The sequence below is a fragment of the Corylus avellana genome, chromosome ca6 (genome assembly GCF_901000735.1).
Source record: "Corylus avellana chromosome ca6, CavTom2PMs-1.0".
Taxonomy (NCBI): Eukaryota; Viridiplantae; Streptophyta; class Magnoliopsida; order Fagales; family Betulaceae; genus Corylus; species Corylus avellana.
The window spans coordinates 8364871-8376201 of NC_081546.1; the positions used below are offsets into that span (position 1 = coordinate 8364871).

The window sequence follows — 11331 nt, forward strand, 5'->3', positions numbered from 1 at the left end:
TCGCCTGCACAAACAATCTAAACTTAGGAGCTAAGAGAGAAGAAGAAAGATGGAATCAAATAAATAACTCATCATTACTATTCTGCTTGTCCGTATATATATATATTTAATGATTGCCGGGGTTCGATCAAATAAAAAATCAAATTAAGCAAGAAAATAGGATCAATAATGTTTTTGAGTTATCTCTCTCTCATCCCATGAAATTATTCATAAAAATATATTAGGTATAAACAATAGTAACATATATATATATATATATATATGGTAGTCTCAGCTAACCTTTAGATCAGTTAGTATTAAAATTCAAAAGTTTATTGAAATTGTCAAATCAGTATTTTGAAATAACTGTAAGATAAAAATATAGTTAGTTTATAGCATTATTCCTGTTAAACATTAACCGTTATGAGAGATTAATATGAATCCAAATAGGATTTATAACAAATAATGATATAAAGAAGACTTTTGTCTTATTTTTGTTCATTTATGTAGCTTTTAAAATTACCATCGGATCAAAATCTAATAGAACGATACATCACCTTTAGATGTGGATAGAAGTCTTCCTTTTAATATTACTCTTTTACAAGTTGACGTAATTAATGTATTTTATCCTCGCACCGACATTCATCATTTATAATTAAGACCATAATTAATGAATAGTGCTTATCAGTTTCATTGACTTTTTTCTATTCCTTTTTATTAAGCAAAAGCACGTTTAATTTATGGGGCGTAAATATGAAGAAACAGATAGAGGCTAGGGTTGTTGAGGGAGTAGTGCAAAATCCACTGCTTCTTTGGAAATCGGTAGATAAAATTAATTAGTTGGAGCAAAGATATATGAACACCATATTTTTTTGGGATTAATTTGTTTATAAATAATAAATTTGGGATTTGCTAAAAGTAGATCATTGAATTGTAAAATTAATTAGATTCAATGAATATTATTAATTATGCTTTGTTTGGCAAGCAAGGTGAATTACTTACCAGAGTGGTTCACTCTTCACTATATGGCGACCCACCACCTTAATTATTTTGGTAAAGCCGCCAGGGTTTAATTTGAAGGGCTAAAATTAATATTTAAGTACAATATTGGGTGCCCCTCCAGATTTTGAACAATTATGGTCCATGGACTACGTTGTGCCCACTTTCTAGAACCCGCTATATATATATTTTCAAACCTATTCATTATCAATGGACTAATGAATGTTATTTATTTGTATTATTAGGATGATGTCACAATGTTTTTCGACTTTTAGATCTGTTTTTATTATAAAATAAAATAAAAAAAGACAAAAAAGACAAAAATTTCTTTCAACCATACTAATAAGTGTTGAGTGTCATTTTTCATATGTTTTTTTTAATATTATTAACAGTCATTTATAGTCATTTTACGAACCTAAGAATTCAAACATTGATTTTTAACAAACTCAAACATGTTAAATGACACTTGGCATTTATTAGAGTAGGTTGAAGGAAATTTGTGTCAATAAAAAAAATAAAAAAAAATCAAGGGTTGATAAGCACAATCACATCAATTAAATGAAATGAGAGTCGGATTACTTTTCTCAATATTATGGAAATTATATAACTCTCTTACAAATTGAGTTGTAAGAATTTTTCTAATTCATTCTCTAAAAATGTTATATATATGTTTTATTGAACATGTGAGAAACATATGTTTTTTTTTATTATTATTATTATTACTATTATTGTTTATTGATGCTATTAAAAAAGTATGTGAGAAGCACATGCTATTAAAAAAAATTAATTCTCACCTGCTAAGAGACACATTACACTTTTAGAAACTGAGGCCCTATTTGTTTCGACGTAAAATGTTTTCCGTCGAAAAATATTTGATCAGCGAAAAACATTTTCTTGAAAAAATTTCCTGATGTTTGGTGCCTGTGGAAAATCACAAATATTATATATATATATATATATATATATATATATATATATATATATATTCATTCACTCATATTAACTTTAAATGTAAAGTTTAGATTAATTAAAAAAAATTAACAAATTTTTCAATGAATAAATATTTAATTAAAATAAAAATAACTGTAAAATTGATAAAGAACGTTAAATTTAATAATTTAATAAAATATATTTAATTATAGATAGAATTTTCACTCAATTAACACAAGCTTAATGTTCTTGGTAGGTGAAAACTGTTGAGTTTTGCCCTACCCAACTGCCCCATCTCTAGTTGGGATTTGAGGGCATGAGATTATAACGAGAGTGGCTCTACTCTACTTGAGGGTAGTTGACATCCATCAAACTTTAATTAGTTTCAACATTAAATAAATACAAGAGTGGAGGGCACTGACACATTAATTCAATAGAATGAGAATAAAAGGAGTGTGTAATATGTAATATTATTTTTATTATACTTAAAGTAATGCTACATATTAAATTAATCTTCATCCCTTAAATAGATACGTTGATGGACACGGCTAGCTAGCTATATTAGTCCAATATGATATATGCTTGCAAGTTTAAAATTGTACATTTGTTTCACACTAGATTCATAGGTTTCAACTACCAAAATTGATTGCTTATATATGTTAACTTCCACAATGAAAAGATTTGAAATATTTGACGAGTAAAGGTAATAGAAATTCAATAAACTAGTTGATCAAAAGTTGCCATTACCATTGCTTTACGCTTCATATATCCTCCTTTCTTTTCGTTTCCTTGGAATTGCATTGGATCATTACTCATGAGGGTGTCTCTTCAATATGGTTTGACTCATTGATGCATCGAGACCGTCCATTAGTGGAAACACAAATTGGACCATTACACCCTTTCATCGTTCTTTCCCTATTCTCCCACTTTTTAAAATTACTATTATATCCGTGGAGTTATATACGTCATACATAAACCTCACAGATCCAATGATATATAAATTTTAAAAGTGAAAAGATGAAAGAAGGATCAAAGAGAAAATGTTGCATTTTTTTTTTTTTTTTTGTGTGGCTTTATGCAATTACTTTTGCTACTTGTTTCTAAAATTTGTAATGTAATAAGTTTGTTTTTATGGTCTCTATTTCATTAATTAAGGGATGAACTATGATTGGGACCACGTCTCAAGAAGCGGAGGTTACTAATTCAAATCTTCTTCTCTTTTCCACCCCCAACCAAAAAAACAAAAGAATCATAATGAGAATCAAGGCAGTAGCAAATTCATGCAAGCTACTACACTTGTTGTCCGTCTATGGTCCATCTCTTTTACAAATTATATATATATATATATTGGTCATGGAGACATTGTAATTGTCAAAAAGGGACCACAAGTAGCGATTGTCAAGACAAGGATACATCATACAACTACCACTCTATCATATTTCATAGGATGAATGCATTTGCAATCACAATCCTTTGATTTACCCAAAGTCTAGTACTAGGTTGTTGCGGCGTCTCTATTGCACGGGAATCCTATAATCTACCTCAACTTTTATCATCAAACTTCCCTTTCGTGGGAGTGCTATTTCAACCTTTCTAATTTTTTTTTTTTTTTTTTTTTAAATAATAATAATGTTTTGACTTTATTTTCCTTTCTGTTTCATAATTTTACTTTCAATTGCCACGCTATTATTACAGAATTTCAAGATCAATTTTAATGAGAATTTGGCAGACAGGATTATATATATATCTTAATTTTATCTTATACCTTTATACAGCCAAAACAACATTATTCAAAAAATTTGGATTAGTTGACGTTGTCCCGACTCCTGAGCAGTATTCTTTGACTACAATCGCAGATCTCCACCTACCAATAACCATCCACGACCGAAGCAGACGACATCTAGATCTGTAATGAACCAAAATTCAAATCCATAATTCTTTTACATTTCAAAAAACCTAATACACGACAATTTCTGCACTTCTTTTTTGTCTTGCAAATTTCGTTGATTTGCCTTTGAATCAATGCATTCACCAGCCTCTCCAAGAAACCATGTGCAAAATAGGCCTAAAAAAACAAGCTACCTTCGTAATGCTACATACTCATCTCATATCTTATTCTCATTCTGATAGTGTCCATCAATCATTATAATAGTTAAATTTGACTATTATAAGCTATTTTTTGTGTCCGCCAGAATAGCACTTTAACATTTTTTTTCTTATAATGTGAATAATAAATAGACTCTTTTGCCTATTCATCATTCACACTACAAAAGTTTCTTATTATTTTTTATCTCTCCCTTTCTTTCTTTCACTCTCTCTCTCTCTCTCTCCCCCCCTCTTTCTTTCACTCTCTCTCCATTACAAAAGAATATTTAAAGAGAATAGAGAATCTGTATAGAAAAATGAGTAGTTAAATTAAAAATTTGTACTTTTTTATTAACTATTTTAGCTACTCCTGTTGAAGATGCTATAATATAAAATTAAAAAAAAAAAAAAAAAATCACTTGTCAGGCTTTGGAAGTAGGGGCAAGTCAACGACTTTCAAATGGTTACTTTTAATTTAGGGGAAACTTTAGTTTAGGCCCCCTAAACTTTCACGCAATTTGACAAACCTCCTCCCAAACTTTCAAATTTCTCACTTTGGACCCTTGAACTTTCAATTGCTCTCAATGTGGACCCCTCCATCAAATTTTAAACGTTACATGACATTTATACCCCTAACTTTTGAATAAAATTTCAACTTTACCCTTTATTCCAAAACATTTTTTTATTTGAAAAAAACAAAAATCAGGGATATTTTGGTCTTTTTTTTTTGTATTTTTAAAGGCTAAAATTGACGGAGGAATCCACAATGAGAGCAATTGAAAGTTCAAGGGTCCAAATTGAGAGATTTGAAAATTTAGGGGGTTAAAGTGAAGTTTCCCCTTTAATTTATAAACCACCGCAGGCCACTCAGACACCAAAGCAATTAGCTCATCTTTCAGCTTGATGTAGGCAAGCGTGCGCAGTTCTCAACACAGAACTAGGTCTTTCATGGACCCATTTTGTATTTGCTTTTCTTTTCTTTTCATCTTAGCATTGTATTTTTTGTTTGGATTTATTATTGGAACTAGGTCTACAAACTCTCTTACTTTTCCTTTTTCTCTACACTCAAAAGCACTCAACAAACTTACAAAGCCTTCTATAGAATCGCCCAAATTGAGAGGAAGAAAAATAAAGTTCTTCTTCAACGTTGTTCAACGACATTGAGTCAACAACAATAAATTCGAGCCACGCTAGCGCCATGTCTCACCGCACACTAGCTAATTGACATGCGGAGATAATCAATGGTTGAATGGCACGTTACGCCAGTCGAACGCAATCTGACATTCAGCATTGGAACGCATGTCCCATCAATCATTTCAACAGGTGACAAGATCCAAACCATTGATCTTCTATCATCATTTGATCACAAATTGACAAGTGGAGATGCTCTCCGATTGAACGCAATTGTTCAAGTTTGTATAATTTGATATAGACCCATCTGTCACTAGTTGTCATTCGAACAGTGTCATCCGTCAATCGAATAGAGCAATCAGCTCATCTTAAATTTTTCTAAGTTTTGGACCTAATTTTACAACTTTGTTTTGAGTGTTTTTGACACTTTCAGCTCTAACCACACTTAAACTTGTCACAACCAAGATATATATTTTATTAATATTTGTATCCTTCTAACTTTTCCTAGTGTTACAATCCTAATCCTAATAGACGCATTCGTACAAGGGAGGAATTATTTCGTGTTGCAACATTTGCTGTTGAAAGTTGCATGCTGCTCGAACTGAAGTTCATGGCTGAGAAGATGACCATAAAGGTAATTATTGCTGATTAGCTTAATTATAATTAAGTGATGAAGGTTAAATAGGACCTGGATTTTGAATCACGGGCATATTGGTGACCGTGTTGGCTTATGTTTGCGAAACAAGAGGGGTTGTGTGTTTGGGGAGCTGAGGTTGAAGAAGGGTTGTGAGAGGCAATTCGCTAGAGGAGACGTTTGTCGTTTATGAGTTTGATACAAGGTAGAGATACTCAATTTGAGTGAAAGGATGTTTCTCATTGACATTTTATCATATAGATCATCTACATTATTATATAGCATTTTAAGTGAGAGGATGTTTATCATTGACATGTTATCATACAGATCATCTACATTAATATATAGCATTTTAAGTGAAAGGATGTTTCTCATTGACATTTTATCATACAGATCATCTACATTAATATATAGGATTTTGAGCGAAAGGATGTTTCTCATTGACATTTTATCATACATATCATCTACATAAATATATACCATTTTTACAGAAGTTCTTCTCGGTGTGATAAGATCATAAGTACTAACAGACTTTCACAATCCGAAAGCGTGATCATTTATCCATATTCATGATTACAATTTCCCATGGATTCTTTTAGTTCCCATTTGCATTGCAAAAGAATATCAGGAATGGTCAGTGCTAATGTTATATGCCATAACAGCCTAAACACAGGATGATAATAGAATTAACACAGACCTCAACATTAATTGTTAAATGTTTTCAAGTTAATGACATGTTTTCACTTGATCCGAATAGTTTAATAACTAAACATAAGTTAATCTAAATCAACTAATGATTAAATCAACAGAACAGGGCCAGGGAAGTTATATAATTAAACAGCCTAAATTGGTCAAACTAATTAACCCCACACATATAACAAGCAACAATTAAGTGGAACGAAACTCAAGCTTGACTCATATCTTCCTCATCAGATCTTCATATAACCAGGAGAAACTTGCCCAGATATCAACTCACAACAAATTGAACCATACAAATAAGTGAAATAACAAAACCCAAATAAATCAAATGAAATTATAACAGAGAAAGAGGATTGGGTTGTTCAACTATAAATGAAGATACAAATCGAAGGGAAATCACCCACCAAATTTCATGCCAAAAGGGTTGTATTCTTTGGGTGTGTCACAAAAACACAGAGATACATAAGAAGGAGTGATTTTGACAAAGACTGATGCCGGCTCTTCCGTCACTTGTAGGCTTTGATGTGAAGGGGGGTGATAGCATTACTCATAAAGTATTATGGGCAGGACGAGGTGAGCGTGATGAATCCACCAAAGTGTGAAAACAAAGAACAAAAAAAGTCGGGATCACGCCGGAGTTTGTTAGACTTCTCACATGATCCACGAATCTCCAACTTGCCTTTTAACGATTGCGACCACCATCGCAATCCCCCATCCTCAGCGCTCGTCCATTTCCCACTTTGCCCCCATTTACCCATCACACTGGAAACTAGGAATTCTAAACAACAATCATCTCTATTACTAATCTTCATTTCTGGGTTTTGTCAATGTGTGTGCTTGCTTTTTCTCTATGCCCACTGCATGAAAGAAGCTTGATTGTCAATTGCCATGTTATTTTATTCGGATTAGGTTAACGACTTTACGTGGTCTAAAAATAATTATAGGAGAGTTTTTGTAGGTTTTTCAATTGTTTAGATTTAATTTTAAAAACAATTATATATATATATATATATATATATATATATATATATATAAGTTTTATATAAAAAATAATAATAAAATTAAATTTGAATTGTTAAAATAAAAAATCCTGTATTTTTTTTTAAAAAAAAAAAATTATGAGCGCCTAAGCCAAATCTATTTTATTCCACTTAGAAATATTTTGAACTTAAAAACTTTCATAATCTAATTCCCTTCCCTCCTTATGGTCTGTTTGTGTGTGCGTTTGAGGGGTCTAAAAGTGCGTTTAACACTCAAAAAATCCATTTGAAAAAAATAGTATTAGTTTGGTAAAAAAAAATTGAAAATGCTTTTAAGAATCCAAAAATTGTCAAAACGCATTTTTGGCAAAAGTTTAAAAATGAAACTTTTGCCAAAAAAAAAACGTTTTTTTTTTTAAACTTAAAAACTCTATTTCTCAAACGCAATCATAAACATGCTCTTACTAATCATCCGGGTGAAAAGCTTAAGACCATGCTAAAATAACAGGCACTTTGGTTACAAATATTTTCTTGAAAGATATGGATAAATTAATGGATAACTAATTCTACTAATTTTGGGACATTGATTGGGTTCATGCATGAATATTAATTCTAATTTTAGGATCCTATAATGGATAATTCCAGTATTATCTCATCTTTTTATTACTGGGCGGGGGCTAGAGAAGGCTAACAACTTGTTCGGGCGAGTAGGCTTCCTACTCTAGCAAGACTTCTCTCACAATTCGCCCAATAATAGGGAGCATAGATAATAATAGAAAGAACGGTACCTATTTTTCATACTCATTTATCACTGATGTTGAGTGTTTTAAATGACTATTTTTTTTACATATCCACACAAGTAGAATGAAAAAGGAGAGAGGAATTTGATTTAGAAACTCTTGCTTTATGAGACTTGGTCTCCAATTTATTAAACTACTCCTTGAAAATTAAGTGACTTTCTTTTAAGTAGTTAGCATGTAAATCCACTTAAAACATGCAATATGAACATGAATCCGAACATGAATCCCTTATCATCTGACAGGTAGGAAATTGTACGGATCAAAATATGTATAGGTTGACTTTGTGACACTACCCCTAGCATGTTTTTTTTTTTTTTAATTACCCCCCTACCCCAAGCATGTTAATCAGGTTGAGAATTGCTACCCCGAATTTATTTAACGATTATTGCTAATCTTGATAAAAACATTATAGTAAAAAACAATTCCTGATAAAAGCTCCACGTAGGGTGTCTCTCTAATCCACCTCAGCAACCTAGGGCACTGGCTATGCCCATGTCCTGTCATTCCAAAGATAAGGGCTAATACAACCATCTTTAACTTGTACTGAGATTCTCTAAAATTTCTTTTAAATTTGAGATTTTTAAATTCATAAATTACGTCTAAAATAAGCAATGTTTCAGGGTAGCTTCTTCATTAAATGTTGAAATATGACTTATTTTAAACGTTTAGATAAGATGAACGGCTAAAATTTATAAATTTAAGAATCTCAAATTTAAAAAAAATTCTAAAAGATCTCAATCTGTCTTTAACTCTTAATATAGGAATAGAATCGTCTCCAGTTCAAATGAACTATTTGAACTAGATAATATCTAATTAGTTATAATAAAAGGTATTTTTGTTTTTTCACTTTTTGATGAGATAAAATACCTTTCCACTATAACTAATCCGGTTCAAATGAAATGGAAAGATCCTAATTCCTAATATAGTTATGTTTGGACCCCTCTTAATTGTTTTCATTTAGAACCAAGTACATTTTTAGGTAAAAGACGAAGTTTGCCAAGGTCATAAATGTCCAAACGACAGAAACAGTCTCCTAAAGACAAATAATTAAACTCCCTCGTGTATTCAATTGATTTCTCTCTCTTTCTCTTTCTTTTCCTCCCATGAACATCACCCGGCCACCAAAGCCATTACTTTTCACCAGTACTAGCTAGCTACCAATCTTCTTCTTCAATTGTTTCCGTACGTGCGGCTCTACCCCTGCGGCCATGGACTCTCATCACCATCTTCATCCTCAAGGTCTAACCGCTGAAGAACACGAGGAGCTCGAACCGGTAATCAGCACGTACCACAAATCCCAGCCCTCTCCGGACGCGTGCACGTCTCTCATAGCGCAGCGGATCGACGCGCCAGCTCACGTCGTGTGGCCTTTCGTCCGGAGCTTCGACAACCCGCAGAAATACAAGCATTTCATCAAGACTTGCAATATGAAAGGCGACGGCGGGATTGGAAGCATAAGAGAGGTCACAGTAATTTCGGGGCTGCCGGCGTCGACGAGCACCGAGAGGCTGGAGATTTTGGATGACGAGAACCATATACTGAGCTTTAGGGTTGTCGGGGGAGAGCACCGGCTGAAAAATTACCGGTCGGTTACTTCCTTAAATGAGTTTAACAAGGAAGGTAAGGTTTACACCGTTGTGTTGGAATCCTATGTTGTCGATATTCCGGAGGGGAATACTGGCGAGGATACGAAGATGTTTGTAGACACTGTGGTGAAGTTGAACCTTCAGAAGCTCGCCGTCGTCACCATGGCTTCGCTGCATGGAGATGAATGATGAGATGGCGGCGGTCGTCATGATCAGTATGGTTCTCTTGCAACTTGCAAGTTGGATTTTATAATTTCTTTTTCTTTCTTTTTTTTTAATGGGGTTAGGCAGTTTGGATTGGTTTGTATATTTGGTTTTATTGGGTGAATTATTATTCGGTTATATTTTTTAAGATGCAATTTCATTTTCTATCAATAAACTATAAATTCTCAAAGTTGACCAGAAATGCATAGTAAGAACATCGATCGATCTATATATATATCTTGTTTTGTTTATTTTATTTTTTTATCTATCTAGCTATGTGCATGCAGGGGGAGATAAGATTTTAGACATGGGAGATGAAAATTAATAATTAAAAAAAAAATTAAGGGAATAAAAATTTGTTAAAAGAATTATAAGATATTTTTTAAAAAACATTTTGAGGCCGGGTTGGGAGACTAAAGACCACCAAGCCTCTTAGTAGTTCCGCCTGTGTACGTAGTCGATCCACTTAGGCAACCCAATATATGAAAATAATTACAAAGTGTTTTAGACACTTGCAGCTAAACATGTTGCAATCATCAAGCCACTCCGTCAAAGTCGTATTCAAGAGTCTCTCATGTTAAAAGTCGACACTCTCCATAAATTAATATTATATTATCTTTCTCAAAACTTTTTTCTATTTGGTTACTTTCAAAAATATTTTACTAACTTAGTCATCGGAGTAGTATGAAAAAAACATCCTTAAAAACCCGACAATTTTTCAGTAACAATTCTCTTTGTTTTGCAATATCATTGCCAGTTGCATCAAAATTTACTTCTACCTTTGACCGCCTTTGTAATCCAATAATGTGCATGTCAGTATGGGCCTATGGGCCTATGGCTACTGGTTTTTATGAATATTGTTTATAAAACCCAAAAAGATAGGAAAGCCCAAAGTCCACAAATCCCATGCAACTAAAAATTATTCGAGAATATTCTCTCTCTCTCTCTCTCTCTCTCTCTCTCTCACTCTTAGGGCCAATTAGGTTCCAAGGTCATGATCATAAGATGAGCTGATGAGCACCATATATCCATGGGTCATTGATATTTTTTATAGGATTATGACCCTCAAACAAGCATGCTTTATAAGCAAATACTTTCACTCTCAGCATTTTAATTGATGTGTATATAAAAATAAAAAATAAAAAAAATAAAAAAATAAAAAAAATCTTATTTTCTTGTACTCCTCCAATTGGGAAATAAAGGAGGTGAGGGGTTTCCTAGCTTGTGCGGCTAAAAAAATAAAATAAAATAAAATAAAAATCTTATTTTCTTGTACTCCTCCAATTGGGAAATAAAGGGGGTGA

The 11331-nt window shown here is 32.6% G+C and overlaps 1 protein-coding gene across 1 annotated transcript; it reads left to right on the forward strand.

Annotated features, from left to right (window-relative positions):
- Positions 1 to 9301: 9301 nt before the first annotated feature.
- LOC132184916 (abscisic acid receptor PYL2) lies at positions 9302 to 10151 on the forward strand. The gene has a single exon (XM_059598706.1). It carries the CDS (start codon positions 9446 to 9448, stop codon positions 10010 to 10012), a length of 567 nt encoding a protein of 188 aa, XP_059454689.1. The 5' UTR covers positions 9302 to 9445; the 3' UTR covers positions 10013 to 10151.
- Positions 10152 to 11331: the final 1180 nt, after the last annotated feature.